Below are 21876 nucleotides of genomic sequence, written 5' to 3'. Positions count from 1 at the left end.
AAAATAAAATGGAAGTTTCATTGACAAGATTAAAATGACCCAAAACCAAGGCCTTTTGAGAACCTCTATTTCATGGCAGCATAATTAATCAGCACAGTGTCTGCGGGGCCCATGTTGTCAAGAATCACTCTGGGGCACTGGTTAAATATATGTGTTCCCCAGCTTCCAGAGCAGGGGATTCCGTATGCTAGCTAGTGCCCAGGTAAATCCTATGATGAGGCACATTTGGGATACTGGGTAATACAAAATATCTGTTAACTGATTAATTAACAGATAGATTGATGTGTAGATATTCAACCATTTAATTGCTAATATACACACTCAGCTTCATTATTAGGTTTTAGAGCTAGTTCAAGTGGAGATCATCTACACTGAAACACATCATTAGTTAAGTATGGAAGAGATTAAATGTGCTGAATTTATAATACAAATGACAAACCTTTTTTTTTTTTTTTTTTTTTTTCATTTTGAAAGTAAGAACCATGAGGAAGGAGTGCTCATCTTCATTATACACATTTTGGGAATTTATCATTGCTAATACAATTAATGGACATGGCCCATCTATCTTGAGAGGAAGGCAAGGAAAGGAAAATTGAGGACCTCCCAGAATGACAAAGAAGAGCAAACAGAAAAAATAGAATGAAAAGAAACATTCAGTGGCTTCTTAGCTTTTAATAAACACTCATAATCTGAGTTTGAATCCCCTCTGGGTTAAGTGAATCCAAAAGGAAGATTTTAAAAGACTTCCCCCACACCATGGGCACACTAGACCTTGTGGTTAGCAAATAGGTCTTGCCAATTTTAACAGATTAGTTGCAAATGAATCAGAAACATGGGGACTATATGTATTCATATTTCTAAATAGGGGAAAGGTACTTGGAAAGTACATTTGGTTAATGCCAAAGTCTAAATGTTTCAGAAATAGTATGTGGTATTTTCAGAAAACAAAACATTTCCACTTTGTCAGCAGTCTAACTTCAGCGTATTTATATAATGCTTAGCTAGCCTTAAACCCAAATTAACAGAAAGGTTCACACTGCAAAATAACTAATGTTTTTACTAGTTCTTGAGTACTGACTTGGCTAGTATCTACTGTTCTTAGTTAATTGCACCCTCTCTAATGTTCAGTTTTTTTTTTTCCTCACATGGCACAACAAAGGAAAAACATAAAGGTAAGTGGTTCCAAGGTCAATACATGCTCATTCTCACATCTTCCCATTGGTTAGTGGATCTTCAACAGATGCGAACAATATATAGAATTTTGCATATATTCTCCAATGTATGTTCTTAAAAGAACAATCAGTAACATAAAGTTAATACAATACTAAAATATAATATGCAGCCCAAATCATAATTGTGGTTGTATAGCTAAGGTGACACTGTATAAAGAAGAATAGTATACTATGTGATGAATATTAGACTTGGTGTTTCCCTTTTTAATTTGTTATATAGTGTTATTTTTATATCCCATCCAGATAATCAGTTATTAACATTAGAGCATTTCCCTGAATTATCAGCTATTTTACCTATATTATGTATGTACTTCTAAAAATTGGTAAATCAATGCCAAGATAATATCATAATTCTGAATATTTAATCACAAAATATAAACAAGTCAGAAACTTCAGTTATTAATGTTTAAAAAATTTTATATGGAGATTAGGTTTCAAATGACTATATAAGATAAAAATTTCATTAAGTCAAACCCACCTTTAAAATGCCCTCACTAGGCTATCAAGGCCAAGATGCATTTTATTATGTATGACTGCTGTACAGTGATTCTTCAGCACATTAGAGTTTGTGAACTGCTGAGCTGGACTCAAGGAAGGAGCAAAGGAAAGTAATTGTACAGATACTGCAGTAGCCAGATCCTTCTGCCTGTGAAATCCCCTTGGACCAAAGGGGGAACAGGTAGAGTGTTCTAAAATGGTCCTCTCCCTGACACGTATTTGTTCCTTGACTCACTACTACTGTTTGGACTTTATAACTTTAACGTCTGTTAACAGACATGCTTGAAATGAGCTCTGATGCAACAGTGAAGCCACGTCTTAGAGAGGGTCAGGTAAAGACACAACTTCAGGTAAAGAACGTTTATATGGGACTCTGCTGATTCAATTAACTTGGGGGAGAAAGTCAGTGTGAGTTTTGTTTTCGTGTTACCACTTATAGGGAAAAAGAAGTCCACAGAAATAGAAAGTATTGTTGGTGGGTTATAGACATTTTCCTTAAACAGCAAACCACAAATAATTCCCGCCAGAAACTGAAGTCATGTTAAGAACACGAATGCAAGAAGAAGCCAGTCAGATCACACAGAAGAGCATGTCTCAAGCTGCCCAGTGCACAAAAATTATCTGGGGATGCTGTTCAAGTGCATATTGGTGCCTGAGACTCTGCATGTCTGATCAACAACCAGCAGATGCTACCGGTCCCCAGACCACACTGAGTGGCGGGGATATAAAGGACTCATGTGGAACTAATACCTAGTGATTCCTAAATTACACAGCACTGTAGGTGAAATGTAAAGGATGACAGCGATTAGAAACCAAAAATCTCTGAAACAAAACAGTAACAATACGTTGATCTACTATCTTACTGTACCATAAGCAGCCCTTATGTTTTCAGGCAAGTATAATTTTCTGTGCACATTATTAAATCTGACACGCCACAGAAATCATACAGAGGGTGTTCTTTAGGAATGGAGGCCAATATGGAGATGGAGTAAGGAGATTGTGCAGTGTGATACTTTTATGTCAGTGATGCTTAACGGACAAAGAAGACAATGAAAAGAACTTGTGAGCGTGGAAGGTTTGTAAGCTGTTCACATGGAGAAGCAACTTTCACCTACTGAGTTGTAATTATTATTTACTTTTTAGCTTTACATTTATATTCGCCATCTTCTGTTTTGGTAAATTCATGAAGGCAGCCACTCAATATATGAAAAGAACAACAAATCAATCTCATAATCATCAAACTTCTTATCAGTATTCTCTGGTTATGTGACCCAATTTACCGAGTTTGATCAAAACAGTTTATCCTCCTCAAAGTTCTAACACCCCTTTTTTGAAGAAGCTTTTCAAATGAAGTGAGTCAGAAACGCCAAGGAACTTGACAGAAAATTGCGAAAAAGATTTTGCTGATTCAGTTCTTCTGGACATGGAATTCTAGAGCTATCTGAAGATAACTCAATAGATTTTTAAAAAGGACTCTCAAGAAACAAACGAAATAATACAAAAAGAAAACAATAGAAGGATTTTTGTATAGCAGATATTAAATGTAGAGTGTCATATAAATTTTGGGGAAGAAAATCTGTTCTGACAACTTACAATGTTAGATTGATTAGAAATGTTTTGGAACGTTACCAAGGTCCATGAAAGGCATGGGAAATCATTTCCAACAAAAGGAGAAAATTTTTATTTAACGTTTTACTCTGTATTGAAGAATATTACAATATAATAGCAGACCAAGAGTTTCTGGAGACTTGCCATGTGTTCCATGGAAGAAGAAATAACATACATCAACATGAATAATTATAATAGATACCAGTTCAGCCTAAGTTTTATTGCCAATATCAAGTGACTTGAAGAAATACCAACACAAACTCATTTCTTGGATTTGCTTTTTACTTTTGTGTGAAAAGGAATGGTAAACTTTTCTTGTAACATCTGATTACTCACCCTGATTTTTCCCCTTTCTTCCTTGTCTGCCATGAAAGTCAGAAAATAAAAAGAAAAATAAGAAAGGCGATGGCTTTTATGGTGAATCCTCTAACTGCATGCTTTTCTTACAAAATGATTATTGCTGTTTTGTGTGCCTGTGTGTAAATGGCTTTGTGTTTCACTTTTTGTCCTTGAGAATTATTGTCTTAAGATACATCTATATTGCCATGTCTATACTGAATCCATTGCTTCTAACAGTTACATTTGCAGAGTGTGTCCTCCACACCATCACAGTGATTCATGACTACAGAGCAGCACCATGTAGTTCCAACTCTCTGCCACTTCATACAAGGCTGCAGTGGACATCCTTGGACATGTGCTCTGGGATCTGTGTGAGCACCTCTTTGGAATATATACTGAGAATGGAAATAGCTGGAGGTTTCCAGTCTGAGGGAATGTCTTCTCCAGATCACCCGAGACCACCCAACTCTGTTGCCACTTAAGGTTTTATTTCCACAGCTTTAAAGAACATAGTCTAAATTGGCTGGGAGAGGGATGTCTAAGAATTTACTCATTTATTCATTCTTCTTTCATGCATTCAGCAGTTTACCAAATACGTGCCAAATGTATTTGATGGTTAAAGATAAATATCCTATGTTTCACCATAAGTCACTTTTACAGATGGGTAAAATACAGCTTGAGGTTATGTGATTAGTGACAGAGCTAGGATATGGAAAAAGTCTACCTAATTTCAAATCCCCTAAAGGGAACAAAGTTGAGAGAATGTTGTTTCTATAGGAAAAATATTACCTTGCTCTCTTGAGAATGGGAAATGAGGGCAAATAGTTGTTCTTCCCCAGAAAACTCACACATATGGTTCCTGACTTGTCAGTGGAAAATAGTTCCTTAGCAAGATGAGGCTCCAACCCAAGGGTTTGGACAGAGTCCTTTTGTGTCCAGAGAGAAGAGTGGATGCCCCGAGACTCAGGCCAGAGTTGTGAGTGGAAGCTGAGCAATAGGATCTGGCAGTAGAAGCTTATAAAAGGGCAAGGCTCTCCTTCCAGGCACCAGCTCCCCCTTTCTTCAGTACTTTCTTTAATAGAACCTCCAGCAGAAAGGGCACAGAGCACAGAGCAGCATGAAGAGAATGAAGTAGCCTGAATGATTCCCATAGGGAGACAGGGAACGTGTGCTGGGAGGAGAAGGGGGAGAGAGAACGAAGGGTAAACGCAGCAACTAAGAACTCCTAAATTAGGATTCTTGACTCATTCCAGTTTGATATCTTATAAACATCAAAAGCATTTCAGGGATGTGTTATGACAATGGTTGTTCATTTAATATCAGTGTTGAGTGAAAGAGATTAATAGTAAAAAGCTACCATGAATTTAGAAATACTTCAATTTGTATCTAACATTTTACAACTGCTAGTAGACATTTTTCTTATTGCTTTTGCTGGTTGTATAAGGAAAGCTCAGGTGTGTCTGGGGTAGTGTGTCTTGGGTAGTAACAGTGGGGTACTCTTGACTTCCTTTTTGGTGTTTTGATATAAAAAGAAATCCCAGTGCCTCTGTGTTCGCTGTGGCCTGCCTAGTCTAGGGCTCTGATGTACTCAGCAAAGAGGCTGGTGACTGTGGCTTTGCTTGGGCAGCCACCAGGCTACTTCCTCTTGGCTTTGCCAGCCAGGTCACAGGTGATCTTGATGCTAGAGGCCTGGGGAGAGTCTGAGAATTCTGGAGACTCCAACACCAGGGCCATGAGTGGAGAGTGGATTTTCCAAAGGCAAGCTCAGTCACCAAGATCTGCTGGGGGGGGGAAAGCGTGGGGTGAGGGATGGTTCCCGAGGGTACCTGGCACTTCTGCAGGAACTCTTACCTGCAGGAAACCCAGGCAGGACCAGCACTAGTGGCGGGGCCAGGAGCCAGCTGCTGGAGGGTATCGCTGCCGTGTTCTCCTTGTGGGTAACGGAAACCCTGGTGCAGTAGGGACTGAGGGTGCCAGAGTACCCAACACACTTGAAGGGGAGACTGCTGAAGGCTGCCCCACGACCAAGAAATGTGAGTGTACTCGGGGTGTGTATTTACTATATTATCACATGCAACCTAAAACCTAGGTTTAATGCTTGATGAGCATTTGGATTCCCACACTCATGTAATTACTTAGTTATTCCACCCATCTAAAAGGGACCATGTCTTGGAAACCACTATTCTAAATGCCCCATATCAGTACCCCTAGTTGAGCACTTAACATACCACCTTGGTTTTTTTTTTGTTTTGTTTTTTGTTTTTGGTCTTTTTAGGGCTGCACCTGCGGCATATGGAGGTCCAATTGGAGCTGTAGCTGCTGGCCTACATCACAGCCACGGCCACAATCACAGCAACGCCAGATCTGAGCCACGTCCTCGATCTACACCACAGCTCATGGCAACTCTGGATCCTTAACCCACTGAGTGAGGCCAGAGATCGTACCTGCGGGCTCATGGATATTAGCCAGATTTGTTTCTGCTGAGCCACGGCAGAAACTCCACTGCCTTGTATTGATATTCTGAGGTTGTATATTTTTTTTATTTTTTATTTTATTTTATATTTTTTTAAGGCTGCACCCAAGGGATATGGAGGTTTGCAGGCTAGGGGTCTAACTGGAGCTACAGCTGCCTGGCCTACGCCACAGCCACAGCAATGCTAGATCCGAGCCGTGTCTGCAAACTATACCACAGCTCATGGCAATGCCAGACCGTTAACCCACTGAGCGAGGCCAGGGATCAAACCCAAAACCTCATGGTTCCTAGTCAGATTGGTTTCCACTGTGCCACAATGGGAACTCCCTGAGGTTATATATTTTTTTATGTTCTTATTCTTCATCTCTTTTGTGTACACTGTAAACTCTCTAAAAAGAGAAACCATGTACCATATTTTTTCAAAAAATTTTTACTTATTTTGTGATTCTTCTACTCTTTTTTCTCCCATTTTTTAAAGTTTTATTGAAGCATAGTTGATTTACAGTGTTATGATAATTTCTGCTGTGTAACACAGTGATTCGATTATACACATACAAATATCTATTCTTTTTCAGATTCTTTTCCCATATAAGTTATCACAGAATATTGGGCAGAATCCCCTGTGCTATACAGCAGGTCCCCATTGATCATCCATTCCATATGCAATAATATGCACATGCCAGTCCACCCCTCCCCCAAGCCTGTCCCCTTTGGTAAGTTTGTTTTCAAAGGGAGAATGTGTTTCTGTTTTGTAAATAGCTCAAATAAGTTCACCTTTTTTTTTTCTTTTTAGATTCCACATATAATTGATATCATATCCAAGGAAAACCCTAATTGGAAAAGATACATGCACCCCAATGTTCATTACAGCACTGTTTATGATAACCAAAACATGAAAGCAACCTAAATGTCCATCAACAGAGGAATGGATAAAGAAGATGTGGCACATATATGAAATACATAAATGAAATACTACTCAGCCATAAAAAATAATGAAATAATGCCATTTGCTACAACATGGTTGGACCTAGAGATGATCATAGTGAGTGAAGTAAGTCACACAGAGAAAGACAAATATCATATCATATATCACATTCTAATGCTCAGGGTGTTTAGGAGCAAGGACAGTGCTTAGCAGAGAGTTTTGCTAAACAGGGAGAGGAAAAAATTATTAAGCATTTACTCAGTGCCAGGAATTGTGGTGGGTGCCTTACGTCTGTAGTGGACACTGAGGTTAACTTATGACTTTCAATCCAAGCCTGCCTTTGAGCAGCAACAAAGGAATGGTTTCTAAACAGCCTAATCCCCTCAAAGGAGATTCATTCCCTTGCCTGGTGGTGGTGGTGGGTGGGAGGGCAGCTTCTAGAATCCAGGTTTAAGCCAATCAGAGCATTGCACTCCCCTAATGAGTGGATAGATTAAGGCTGGGCCTGAGATCTAAACTGGGCATTCATACAGAAAGGAAAGATTCTTTCCATTTAGGGGCATGAGGCCAAAGCTCTGGGCAGCAGATGCATGCAAGCATATAGATCCTTAGTGCCAGAGAGTCGTTAAATCCATCAACCAAACCTAAACTGAGCTGACCAGACATCCTCCACTCCCTCCCCATACCTTTCTCAGCTTGCTCTCTGCTCTGAAAGGCTGACTTGTCTGGACTGTGTGGTTGCGCTCTCTTGTCCTCTGGCTCTTGGGGAACATGGGCAGGATGTGGAAAGAGGGAGCAGGGTAAGACTCTGCATACTCATTCTGAGATAATCCCCTGTTTGGAGCATCTTCTTCTGTGAGATGACACCCTCCCTTACTATTTAAACTGGTCTGAATTATGTTTATTCGTTATTTACAGTAACACATGTACCCACAAACATATGTTATCTCTTGTAAACTTCAGGAGAAGTTAAGGTGCCGTTATTCTTTCTGTGTTATTACTCTAAGTGAACCATGGGCCAGAGAGGTTGAATACCTTGGACAAGAAGCTAAAGAGGCTGCTTTTGTCCCTTAAGTTTAGAAACTGATTTATGTTTACTAAATGCTCTTTTATAGTATTGTTGTTTTGTTTAAAACATTACTAAATGTCTTTCAAGTACTTTCTTAACCAAATGTCATAATCAGAAAATAGGCTCACTTAACCTTCTATATTGGTTTTAGCTAGTGCCTGGATGCCATGTGTATCTTCCTTCATCATTTCATCTTTTTTTTTTTTTTTTCTTTTTTGTCTTTTTGCCATTTCTTGGGCCGCTCCCGCAGCATATGGAGGTTCCCAGGCTAGGGGTCAAAAAGGAGCTCCAGCCACCAGCCTACGCCAGAGCCACAGCAACGCGGGATCCGAGCCGCGTCTGCAACCTACACCACAGCTCACGGCAACGCCAGATCCTTTAACCCACTGAGCAAGGGTAGGGACCGAACCCGCAACCTCATGGTTCTTAGTCGGAACCAATTTGCCTATTCTTAAAGGATACCCTTGGGATACATCCTAAAAGCTTAAACAAATGTACCCTATTTATTTAGAATAATTCTTTTAGAATAATTTCCACTTATAGAAAAATTGCACAACTCTATAAGCTTTACTGTATGCATCTCTATATGCTTACATCCTAAAAGCTTAAACAATTTACCCTATTTATTTAGAATAATTTCCACTTATAGAAAAATTGTACATCTCTATATGCTTCACCGAGATTCTTCTATTCATATTCTGCCCCAGTTACTTTTTCCCGTCCTCCCTCCCTCCCAACCTTCCTTTTTTGCTTCCTTCCTCCCTCCCATGATCCTTCTTCTTCTTTCTCTCCCATCTTCTTTCTCTCTCCCATATATGTAGATTTTTTTTCTGAATATTTGAAAATGTATTGCATATATTATGCTCCTTTATTTCTAAGTATGTTAGCATCCACCTCTTAGGAACAAGGACATTCTCTTACATAACTGCAGTTCCGTTATCACTTTCAGGGCACTTAACTTTGGATACTTAAATCTCTAATTAATATTTTGATTTTTTTTTCAATTAGCCCCGTGGTTTTCTTTAGAGCATTTCCCCCTCCATACAGGATCCAGTTCAGATCACATGTTATCTGTTCACTGAATTCTATCACATCGTCATTTGTGAAACTTCCAGCCTTACTCCTCCTTTTTAAATAAAATGTTCCAAAATCATGCTTCTATGTTTCCCCAAGATTAGACTCACTTTTATGCATGTCCTGTCAGGCAACTACCAGGTGAGGTTTTTGTCCTCAGGATATTGTACCCAGAGGCACCCAATCTGTCTGCCCTTCCTTGATATTTTAATTGTGACCACCTGGTCAACTTGCTGTCTGATTTCTCCGCTATATAGGAGAGCGAGCTGAGTTTTAAAACCAGGATTTGTTGGACGGCAAAGCTCTGCTCCTGGCTGCCTCTTGTTGACTCTGATTTATCTGCCCTTGCTGAGAACCTTCGTGGAGCCATTATTTGCTGAGTCTAATTGAAGAGAGTGTTCTTTCTCATGAGACCAAAGTCTGGGCAAGGGAGGTTACAATCAAAGAGTTTCTACAGCTTCTGAATTGTTTGCAAATCTTAACAATTGCCTCTCACTATTCAATCGAGTTACTCTTAGGAAAAACAATTCAATCAAGTTCCCAAACCTCTTCCCTTGCTGGCTAACATTTGCTTTTAGGGTATCTCACCTTCTCTGTAAAAGAAATGTGAGTTCTCTCTGTTCAGACCTGGGGTGATTTGTTTCTAAGTGGCAGGCAGGCAGGCAGGGAAGTTGCTTTGTTCCCAGAAGCAGCTTTGGCAGGAGGAAGCCCAGGGGCGGGATGGAAATCAGAGGGGTTTTATACAATGGTTGGCTCCTCTTCCACATCACTGGGATCCCAGGGGCCTTCACAACTTGGTTCTAGTTCAAGCTGACGGTGCTAAAGGTCACATTTCCTGTATCTTTCACTTCATCTTTCCTGAAGGATTTTCCCTGTCCCAGAAGGTGGTTGGGAAGACAGTAAACTTTAGGTAGGCGAGTCTCTTGTGTAATCTGGAGGTAACGATTTAAGTAAACAACTGAGTAAACAACTGATACTAAAACCAGTTCAACTGGTGTTGAGTCAAAATTTATCCCAGGCCTCAGAGACCTTTAGAAGGAGTAAAGGGCAACTCTACCTATAACTACATTCTGTTGATTTGACTGAAGTCACTCCCTTTTGTCACTTCAGGTCTGGACAAAGCTCCCAGGTGACAATGATGGGCCTTGTTGGTGTGCAGTGCTGGTGGAACAGTGAGTACAGAGGAGAGGGCTTGTGGTCTGTGTGTTTCACTGCAGGATACAAATCCTGCAGCCGAATCTGGCAACTATTATGAGGCTGAAATAAGCACATATAGTCACCGAACAAAGCCACCAAATTATGTGTTTAACATAATAATAATTATAAAAGCTTTATAGGCATCATTTTGAACTATCTACTGCCATGAGTCCCGAGGGCTTCCTTCAACTCTGGGGAACACTGAAAAATGAACAGTGACAGGAAGCTGGGGTGGAGAGCGGGCTCAGCCATTAGTTTTTTTTGTGTGTGTGAGCAATTGTTTTAAAGTTCAAATGCAATACTCACTGTATCATTTGTCCCCACAAATTACCCCTTAGATGGTTTACTACGAGTGCCAGCTTCTCTAGGGTACCTTCAGGATTTTTACAAGTGGGCCCAGCAAACAATGATTTTTCTTCTTCAAGAAACTATCCAGAGTGGCTTGTTACATGACAGACATGTGGTTTGAGTTTTGTTGTAAAGGCAGAACAAAGGATCTGAGAGTGTTTCTTTTCATTATTGGAGCTGTGTGGCTCTGGGGGAACACGAGATAGTTCATTATTCAAATGAGAATTTTTTTTTGCCTTTCATTTTCGGTTTTATTTCTGTATATCCATGACATTTCAGCAAGCAAGCTGCCTCCTCCAGAAGCACCATCTGCTTTTCTTTTCAACTGTGACACCATCTGAGAGAATACCTTCTCACTCTTAGAAATACATGTGGGGTGAGGGGAATGGTGTTGTCAATTATATATATGGTTACGTATGAATATATACACATATAGGTATGTATCTCTCTGTGTGCATGTGTACTCTTTTGCTTGTGTTAACACTAGAGCACAGATGTACAATCAAGAAATTTGGTTTCAGTAAGATAACCAAGCAAACATTTCCAACCCAACTTTCTCTCATGTCTCAAAATCCTTCTCAGTGCAATAGGATGTCAATTTCATGAGCACAGGGATTTTTGTCCATTTGTTTATTCCTATATTTCTGGCATCTAAGAGAGTGTCTTGTGGGAGTTCCCCTCATGGCTCAGCAGTAAATGAACTCGACTAGGATCCATGAGGATGAGGGTTCGATCCCTGGCCTCGATCAGTGAGTTAAGGATCTGGCATTGCCATGAGCTATGTTGTAGGTCACAGACATGGCTCGGATCCCATGTTTCTGTGGCTGTGGCAAAGGCTGGCAGCTGTAACTCCCTCTGATTTGACCCCTAGCCTGGAAGAGCAAAAAAAAAAAAAAAAAAAAAAAAAAAGAGTGTCTTGTATATAGTAGGTGCTAAATTAAGAGTTGAATGAAATGGTGTGAAAAACTCTTCCTCCAGAGTAATTTTGTGTACTTGGTATATAACAGTCAGAAATTTCTCTTCCTGGCTGTTAGATGTTCCACACCATTCACCTCCAGTGTGGTTGTGATCTTGTGAACTTTTTTTTTTTTTTTTTGGTCTTTGCTCTGTTAGGTGTTGATCTTGAGTGGGAATGCCTTCTCTGACTTGTTACATTTTCTTATCAGATAAAGCAAAGATGCTGTGAGGCCTATGAATTGTCTGGCTACCCAGCTAACTCTCTAGAGTAGCATAATTAATCAACAGTGAGCATTCAGTTTGGGTCGTCGCCTTTGGCCTTTTGCTGCATGAATGTATGGACAGTAGAAGAAATCAGAATCTGGCATCTATTGAGATACCTAACATTAAATTGTTATCATAACTCAGGAAACCTGTGAAAAATACCCACCCAGGTACAAGCTAAAATAGTACAGCCTAACTGGTCATGAAACAACAGCTGTCAGAGTGGCTTGCTATCCTGCAACTGGAACTGGATTATCTCATTTCAGCAAAGATTTCAGAAAGAGGCAAGGAGCCAGATCAGCTGGTCTTCAGGTGTCCATGGTGGAAAGGGATTCATGTTCACATACTGGACCTTTTTAGCTCATTCAAAGAAAATCTGACAGAAGCAAGCTCTTTGACTGTCCTTGACAGAAATATGCAACAGACAAAGAGACTGAGATCATCCATGATATCATTAGTGTCTAAGAGCTCACTGACATAGGAGCTAGAAATGTGTGATTCTATTTTTCAGGAGTTGCTCTAATCAGAAATTTTCAGTAATTCCCCATTCCCTGGGGAATGGAATCCAGAATTAAGCAAGGTTTGTACAAATCTGAGCCAAATCTGCCTTCTCAGATTGAAGTCTCTTTGGCAACCCACAGTGTCCCAGGGCTGGAGCTGAGCTAGAGAAGAGTCACCATTCACTAAGCATTCCGCCCTTGGTATCCCTACTATGTTGCTTTGAATGGAATACCCTGCTCTCTGGTGGTTGAAGTTCTGTGAAGGGGCCAATGAGTTCCTCTGTAAACATATTCAATTTGAAGTATTAAAGGTACGAACAAGAAGAATTGTGCAGTAAGGAATCAGAGAGAGACCTTGGAGCTGCAGAGGTCTGGCTGGAGACTGAGATTGAAGGAGCTTTCACCTCTTGATTGTATGTGAAAAGATAAGGTGAATGAGATCATGGAAGGTGAGTATAGAGCAAGAAAGACAAGGATTTTATGGGGTGAGCAAAGGAATTAGTTTCTCCAAAGGAGACCATGAGACAATGATCAGAATAGGAAGAAAACTAAGAAAAATAGTGTTATGAATAATGTAGCTGATATTTATTGAATGTACTAGGTGGGGGAGCTCTTTTTAAGCATTGTACTTAAGTTAACTAATACAACAACCTTATAAATAAGTTCTAGTATTTTCATTTTTAGGACGGGGACACGGAAGCATAGAGAGGCCAAGTAATCTGCCTAAGGGTTCCAGCTAGTAGGTAGTGGGGCTGGCCTCTGATTCCAGACTTGGTACCCTTGTCTCTTCTGTTAATCCCTCTCCAAAGTAAAAAGAAGAAAAGAGAGTCAAGGTGGAGAGAGTGGTTCACATTTTCATAATGCCCATGCTCCAGGGAGATCAGTTACGATAATTAATGGGAATAGCTTGGGAGTTCATTGGATTTGATAATTGGGAAGATACTGGTCTTGGAACAAGTCATTTTAGTAAACTTGAGGCAGACATTTTAAGCAAATGGGCTCCAGAGTATTACTTACATTCTACTTACTTCTTTCACAGGGCCAGTTCCAGGGCATTTCAAAAGATGGTCATTCTCTGAGTATTCCCAGTGTTAAACTGAGCATGAAACTTCAATTCTTCATATTACTTTCATTCTCTTTTTCACTTCAGCTGTGTAGAAATAGCCTATTGGAAGTTCACAGTGTGGCTCAGTGGTAATGAGCCCAACTAATATCCATGAGGATATGGGTTCAATCCCTGGCCTTTCTCAGTGGGTTAAGGATCCAGTGTTGCTGTGAGCTGTGGTGTAGGTCACAGATGTGGCTTGGATCCTGAGTTTCTGTGGCTGTGGTATAGGCTAGCAGCTGTAGCTCCAATTCGACCCCTAGCCTGGGAACTTCCATATGTCGTGGGTGCAGCCCTAAAAGCAAAGCAAAAAAAAAAAAAAAAAAGCCTATGTTGAAGATGCAAAGTCTACAGCTTGAGTAACGAGCAGTACTATTATTTCTGTTTGGATTTATGGCAGATGGCTGAGGAAACAAGCAATATAGGTTTTACAGATGAGGAAACAGGCAGAGAGAAATTAGGTAACTTCCTATGGTGGGGAAAGAGCAGCTGCTTAGTGATTACTTCTAGAGACTTTGAAAGGCTTTCTCTCTAATCAAAACTAAAAATTCAATTCAGCATTTAAAGCTAGACATTTTTACTCCCTCCTGTCAATTCTGGTGAGAAAGAGAAGACTTGTAGGATGAGTAAGAATGATCTCATCCTTGCTGTCAGGAACCTTCTCTCCAGGTTTCTCTTAGGCTATAGAAATTAAGGTGCCTCTGTTTCCTGCAATTATCTGGGCCCTCATCCCATGTCATGAAGGATCTTCTTGACTTCTTGGGCAGCACCACAGAAAGGGGCCTAAAACCTGACCGTCCCTTCTCTGATGTTCACACTAACTTGAATGGAAGATTTCCTTATTTGAGATTTCCTCAGTAATTCATGCTGGACAACAGCATGACATTCTTCTCATTATAGAGTAAATTGAAGTCACCAACTAAAGAACAAGTAATTATGATTTTATGTGTTTAAAAAATATGTAACACACTGAAGGATTATAGTTGATACCTTTCTACTTGTGCAGTTCAAATGCTCTCTACTAATTATAAACAACATCCAGATTTTAGAAAAGCATTTAAAGGAGCAAAATTTGAAAGCAAACAACATTAAAGCCCTTCACTAGAAAAGCCTATCTGTTTTAAAAATTTAGTCCAGGAGTTCCTTTGTGGTGCAGTGGGTTAAGGATCTAGCATTGTCACTGCAGCAGCTTAGGTAGCTGCTGTGCCATGGGTTTGATCCCTGGACCAGGAACTTCCATATGTTGAGGGCATGCTCAGATAAATAAATATCTCGTCCAAAGTTCAGTTCTCACCTGGTTCAGAAACAACTGAGTTCACCTTATCATGTGAGGGGATTTAGAATGGAATAGGAAGAGAAACAAAGGGAAAACAGCAACATTTGTAAGTGATCACCAAAACCCCCTGCTCACTTCCAACTAAAAAAAACACACCTTGTATACAGGTCACAGAACAAATCAGGTGAAAGTAAAATGCTGGGGAAAGTCACAACTTGAAGAAAAAAAAATATACACAAAGGTCTTTTACAAGTAAATGCAAAGAAAGGCTATGTTTCAGTCTTGTGGACTAGAGGCTAGGCTTTCTGAAATAGCATGTTCCTAATTATTAATAACTAATTAATAATCACAAGATAACTCTGAAAACTAAAATATGGAATTAGGCCAAATGGGGGAAGTAAGGGACTTTAGGATTTCATGAAAAAAATCTAGTAGTTTGGCATTAGGTTTTTCCCACTGGAGTGAAATTCCTTTATAAGGGTTTTCTTTTGTAGCTGCATTTTCTAGCACTGGAAACAGTTCTGGAGAGAACAAATTCATTTCACTTTTGAATTTGCATTCAAAAGTTGCGATGAATAGGTGAGGGAAAAAAAAGTTTTATTCTTGGACCATGTAAGAATGTGTGGAAAGGAGTCTGGTCGAGTGAACTTGAATTTTTCATCCATTATCTTCATTCACATGGTGGAACATTTCTCATTAAACACATCTTCATGGACTGTCTCCCCCCTGATGTGGTCAAAGCAGCTACAGTCAAAATGCATGTTTCTTATATTGGCTTCAGTAGAATTTTTTTGTGAGAATTTTGCATTGCCTTCACATGTTATCAGCATGCCCGCCCATAAGTAACCCACAAGCAGCCCACAAATGACAGAACCCAGGACACAAATCTGTCCAAAAAACTTTGCCCTTTCTTCCATTTAAACAGCAAGAGTTCTGGCAAAGATCACGTATTTAGTTACCGATGTGTTAAGCCCCCCATTGCTTTATGCTTCACAGGCTCTGTAACCCCTTGCAGATCAAAACACACATGGTGTGGAAGAGGATGAAGAGTGGAACGCTGCCATAATCAGCCTTAGACAACTGGAGAGGAAGAAACAGAAACGACTGTCAACAAAAATAAATATGGAGCCCTTACTCTGCGTGACATAATGTGTTAGGCATGGTGGGTAATACAAAGAAATTTAGGGCAGAGTTCATGCCCTTAGGAATCTCTCAATCTAAGGCAGTATATGGGGGGAGTAGAAATACACAGTCATCACCTGAAGCCTGTAATTTGAACAAGTATATAATAAAAGGTCAAGGACTCAGCATTAAGAATCTCAAATGAAGAGGCATCATTCCACTACTCTCAGCTGGTATGGGAAAAAATCTACTGGGTTATCCCTAAATCTGGAAGAAAGGAAAAAAAAAACAAACCCAACTATTTGATGAGTACATATCAAGTGTCAGGCACTAAGGGCTATACATGTATTAACTCAATCCTCACAGTAATCTTTAGAATGAGTACTATTGCTGTTTCCGCTACACAGATTTGGAAATTGAAGCATCAAAGTTAAGCACTGTGAGTGAAACATAGCTGGAATTGTCTACCTTATGTCTGAGTGACACAGACCCCACATGGGTCACCCACAGTTCAGCAGTAAGGAGGCAATGGGGATGATGTGAGAACTCCTTGTAGAGCCTGCCCACTTTATACAAGTAAATGTATCCATGATAGGTGATAGTCAAATACATCAAGAAAGGTTCTTTGTTCTTCTTAAATAAGGATTCCAGATAGTCTGTGCAGATACTCCTCTAGAGATGACCACCTAGGGTTCCCGATCTTTTCTTTTTTATTCTTCTATGCAAAGTCCTATTAGATAAATGAATATTTGTGCTTTTGCTCTCGTGTGTAGTTACCTTTGCATCCATGAAAGATTATACAATGACAATTTTTTAAGTAGTAAATTTATGACCCAGGAGAGTTTAGAGTAGGGAAGCATGAGATGGAAAGAGTTGAGGAAAAAGCCTAGATCAAAAGAAAGGGAAGGCAGTGTTGACATAAGTGAACAGGGTACTTCCATTTCCAAATAAAAAATTTGTTTAGGTGAGGAGCCACAAATAGACCAATTAAGATGTATTTTTCAAGAACCAATTATTCATCTAAGAACTGTTTAGAGATGCTGTGGGGGAAATGGCATCATCATGCTTTTGTGTATTCCCCATTATCATTGGGGAAAGAAAACTAAAGCATTCAAAATGATGAACAAGAAGCTCTGACCACAAGTCTAAAAGTTCAAGCAGAGTGTAAGAGAAAAAAATGCCTTCCTGCCTTGAGTTTTATGAGAAAGCAGAACTGACATCGTGAGTCTGAAGATGGATTTTTGGGACTTTGCCTGAAGAGCCCTGTAGAGAAAATCAGGCCCTGGGCTAGATGGCTTCTTCTCCACCACTTTCGCTGCTTGCTTCCCCTACATGCACAGAAGGCAAATAGCTCTGTGGCCTACTTGATTAAACGCTTCATCAGGCAGGCCTTCCCCTGGGAACTGTATGCATCATCTCACTGCCTTTCAAGGCAGTTGTTTCTCATTGTATAGATGTGCCTGAGTGAATAAATAATCTAGAGTTCCAATGCCAAAGGCTAATCTACCCTGGCTTGGGAAATATCTGTTTTTTTGAAACCTTAAGCAGCATGAATTATATTGATAGGTTTGCATGTTTCTGGCTAACCACCAAGCTCCCCACCCCCAACCCCTGCTTCCAGGAGGATGGGAAAGTTGCGGGATGAAGCTTTCTCACAGAACTTACCACTAACTCTAAAGTGAACTGGCTACAGTGAATACTCATCTTTTCCCTGTACAGTCTTCATTGGATTGGCAACATGTATAATTACTGTGATGGCAGAGGAACCCTGTGATATTGAGTGAAGGACCAGCTCTTTTGGGGATTTGCAGACAGCCCTCCCCAAAAGTCATTTTCTGAAAGACCCGACCACCACTGAACCCATTGAAGTAGCGATACATTTTGCCTTGCTTGGGCTTACATGGATTTCAAAATGTAGTGCTTTCATGCCTTGGAAATAGGAACTTTTTAGAAAGTGAATGCTTACTAGTTAAAGGGATTTGAATCTCTCTTTCAGATGCTGTTTTCTAAAGTTCAAGGCATTTCAGTCTCTATCAATGGGCTACAAACCACTCACTGTATGCCACAGTTATCCAATTTGCAAGGATGTTAGTTTTAAAAAATATTTTCTCTCAAGGGAAAAAAAAAAGCTTCACAGAGAGAGCCTACCCAGGAGTAAATTATAAAGATCTCCCACGGACATCAGAGCTACATAAACTTAAGGGTAATTACCACCTTGGTAGGAAAAAGGAGTCTTTATTTTTTTACCTTTTCACTAAAAGACTATCCACTCCTAGAGGTTCACGAAAGGTCGCTGGCAGAATCTAACCTCTACTTTATGCAAACTACCAAAGCTAAATTACACACACTTTTAAGAGCTTCTTCACAAATGCCAATTTCTAGTCCAATCATTAGTAAAACCTCAAGTCAGTGTCAAATGCTTGTAAATAATATCAAGGTTCTTTAGTTGGATGCTGTTTACGCCAGATAGATTTCATTCTTTTCCACTCCAATTCTTCATAACTAGAGGGCAACTAGAGGAGAAACTGATGTTGCAAAAATAAGCCTTGAAAGGTGCTTTGGCTCTTCTAAAAATAAATGATCTAGATTCTTTCTGGGAGTATGATCTCTCATGAGAGTATGTGTTGTATTTGAAATTGATATCACTTACTGAGAATCCCGTGGCATCATTTAGTATGTTATGGGTTTTCAGGGATTCTTGTTCTACATTTTCCTTTATCTGGACTGTTAGGAAATGGTGATATTACTCAAGATAGTGGGAGAGAACTGAATGTTCTTGAAGAGCAAAGGGCAAAATTGTGAAATGAGAATCTGCTTCTAATACTCTGAGACTGCCCTTTCTTCAGCTAGCTCTCTTCCTAGCTAGCATATAATCTAATGCCTTCTAGGAACATTTGTATGCTAAAAAAGCATATTCACATCTTTGTACTCCCATTTGCTCAGCGTGACTTTTGCTTGTTAGTCGAGAGTACTCAAGAAGATTAGGATTATTATTTAATCTATTCACTCCCCAGGGCTAGACTTCAAGGTAAAGCCTCTAGATCTAGGGGACCTTTCTAATAGGCTTCAAATCACACTGGTCAGGCAACTTCTCTTGTGATGCATCTGACGTGATCTGAGATATTGCTGGGTTGATTTGGCCTAGTGAGGGCTCCTACCTAAGGAGACAGTTTCTGTGAAGCAGAATGAGGAGACAGTTTGTATAAAGGGAGAACCAGTCTCATTCTTCATGAGAATGAACGTGTACTTCAAAGCTTATACTATATGCCTGATAATGTAAACTACTAAGAATGGTGCATCCCCTACCTTTGAAATAAATGGTGCATCTGGGTCAATAGGAAATGGTTTTGTTTGTTTTTTTATTTCTCCTTTATAGTATAGCACTTGGAAGCATAAATGGGTTTTCAAACCCTTTTTCTATTTTAATGCCAGGAAATAATTTCCCTGGAAGCATGTAGCTCAGTATTTCTTAAAAAACCAAAAGGACGGATTGTGAAAAGCCTTTTCAAAGAGGTTTCTGTTTTAGCTAAGACTACAGTGATCACAGTAGTAATCATGATCATTAGTTCATCTGTATAGGATTTTAAAGCTTACAAAGCACTTTCATGTTCATTATCTCATTTTTTAGTATCACCAAAACCTTGCATAATATGAAATTAGCTGTTGCTTACTTATGTCAAGACATCCTGTGGGTTATTAAAAGCTGTGGGCCAGATGTTATGAGTGTAGAGAGCATTTTTTTGAGTATTGAAAGGCCCAAACTTTTATGTAGACTCAAATGCTAAGACAATGAGAAGAAAATGTGCCACAGCTTTGTTTGCTGAATAAAGGCTCCAGGTATGGTCAGGACCAACAGGGGCAAGAAAACCTGCTTTGGGTTTATAATGCCTTAGTTCTGAAGTGACATGGATCCAATGGAAGTGGCTGCCTAGGAAGCTACGTGAGCTAGGTACTCAGGCCATGCTCAAGAGAAGCAGGAAGGAGGACTGAAACTCCTCTACTTAGAAGCTTTCCACTTATGAATTCCCACGAATTAATGAAAAAGCTGCTTACAAAATAAAATTACCTCCGTTCTGTTCTATCACCATCAGCTTCATTCATTCATTCAACATCCTTTTCACATGTCATTACTGTTCCAGGAACTCTGCTTGGTATTAAAGACATGATGAACAAGATGAACAAGTTCCTGCCCTCATGTAGTTTGTATGGTGTAGACAAAGAACAGGGAAAGAGATAATAAAGTAATTCTAGATTACTACAGATTAACAGATAATTACAGCTAAGCGCTATGGAAGAATAAATAGGGCAATATAGAGAGGAAAAGCTTATATTTGAAGGCCTGGATTCCAAGATCAAGCTCTACTAAGAAAGTCTTAAAGAATTTCTTATGGAAAAGGATAACACCCCTTGGACAAATTCTGGACTTAGCTTCTTCAAAAGTGTCACAGGTAGCAAGATCAAACACTCAGGGAAAATAAATGGTTAGAGGAAAAGCAATAAACGTGGAAGTAAGTAAGTGTATTTTAGGGGTATATTAAATCAAAGAAGATGTCCTCTTGCAGAGGAAACCAAGCACATAAGTGTTAGAAACTTTTGATGGTAGGTAGACCTTCTATATCTATATCTATAGATTGATTTATCTATCATTTTTTATGTAATTACGTATCACTTTTAAAATATTTTGGGCAAGGCCTGCACTAGCTTGAAATAGATTTTGATCTTTCCTTTTCTTTCTTTCTTTCTTTCTTTCTTTCTTTCTTTCTTTCTTTCTTTCTTTCTTTCTTTTTTTTCTTTCTTTCTTTTTCTTTCTTTCTTTCTTTCTCTCTTTCTTTCTTTCTCTTCTTTTCCTTCCTTCCTTCCTTCCTCTTTCCTTCCTTCCTTCCTTGCTTCCTTCCTTCTTATGTCTCAGCAAAATGCTGTTACTGCTGAAATTTCTCACAAAGCATATGGTGATTCAATGCAAAGTTTTCATATGCAAAATGTTTATCTTCGATCCACTTATTATTCCATCCATGCATTATTATTAGCCTGAAGTTAGAACAAATTTCCCTTCTCTGCATCAACAAAATAGCCCATGCTTGACAGGAGAGAACACCTATGATTATTGACACATTTATTATTTAATCAAGCTGATCTGAATTTTAATGCATTAAAAATAGAGATACAAATATTTTGAAATGAAAATGGGTATATGAGGGAAGAGGTGGATCTTCAAAGGAAAATTAGGATTATGTTGGCAAAAACAAGAGTCAGGAAATATTCAGTTTACATGTTGCCAATTTCTTCTCCTGGACTCATAGCAGACCTGGCTAATTAAAAACAATTCTTTTCTGCTGAGTTTGGAGGTGGTCCTAGAGTTGTTTTCAGAACCTTACAGACAACCTTTGCCATTTGATCATGTGTAAATATCTGAAGTGAAAGAAATTACCAAAAAAAAAAAAAAATCTGAAGACCAGTACAACTTTATTATCTCATGAGATTTTTATTCTTGACAAGTCAAGAATTGATGTCTCTATATTAGAAGCTAATGGTATTCTCTAGATCTGATTCTGTGTTAGCAGTATCAAACCAACTTAGAAATTTACAATTATGAAAGCAGTTTTCACCCATGTGGTTCCAGGAGCCTCTGGGACCAGGCAGAATATGGAAAGGTTAAAGGTTACAGTTTAAGGGCTGAAGGTGAGTCTATAATTCACTAATTCAAAAGTTTAGTTAAATGAACTCAAAGTATTTATAGAGTTTTCCTAGTGACCCTGTGGGTATATTTTATTCTCTTGCAGGGTGACTGGAGTAGAGCAGCCTGAGTACAGGCACTAGTAGAAGGAAACATCCTACTATTAGAGATCACCTCTTTACTTGCTGGTGATTAAACACTGCTCTGATACAGAA

The 21876-nt window shown here is 39.4% G+C and overlaps 1 protein-coding gene across 12 annotated transcripts in view; it reads left to right on the top strand.

Moving 5' to 3' along the window:
* Nucleotides 1–21876, top strand: part of LOC146405618 (uncharacterized) — a 168211-nt gene that overhangs the window by 83403 nt on the left and 62932 nt on the right. For 2 of the 12 annotated variants that reach the window (XR_014838195.1, XR_014838192.1), the window contains exons 2-5: nt 3915–4048; nt 6944–7201; nt 10329–10390; nt 15862–19329. Coding sequence is in view for 3 of the 12 variants with exons in the window: in XM_085013998.1 (XP_084870124.1) it covers nt 7115–7201; nt 10329–10390 (149 nt within the window). In the remaining 9 variants the exon portion in view is untranslated. Of the gene's footprint in view, nt 1–3914; nt 4049–6943; nt 7202–10328; nt 10391–11929; nt 12934–15861; nt 19330–21876 lie in introns of those variants that run through there. The other 10 variants (XM_085013997.1, XM_085013996.1, XR_014838194.1 and 7 more) reach the window with 9 other exon arrangements.

This window comes from Sus scrofa, chromosome 2 (genome assembly GCF_054392235.1).
Source record: "Sus scrofa isolate SSC_HxYL_T2T_F1_AM1 chromosome 2, Sscrofa_HxYL_maternal_Yorkshire_Landrace_v2.0, whole genome shotgun sequence".
Classification (NCBI taxonomy): domain Eukaryota; kingdom Metazoa; phylum Chordata; class Mammalia; order Artiodactyla; family Suidae; genus Sus; species Sus scrofa.
The sequence above is the reverse complement of the archived record's forward strand: the minus strand, read 5'-3'. Positions and strand labels throughout refer to the sequence as shown.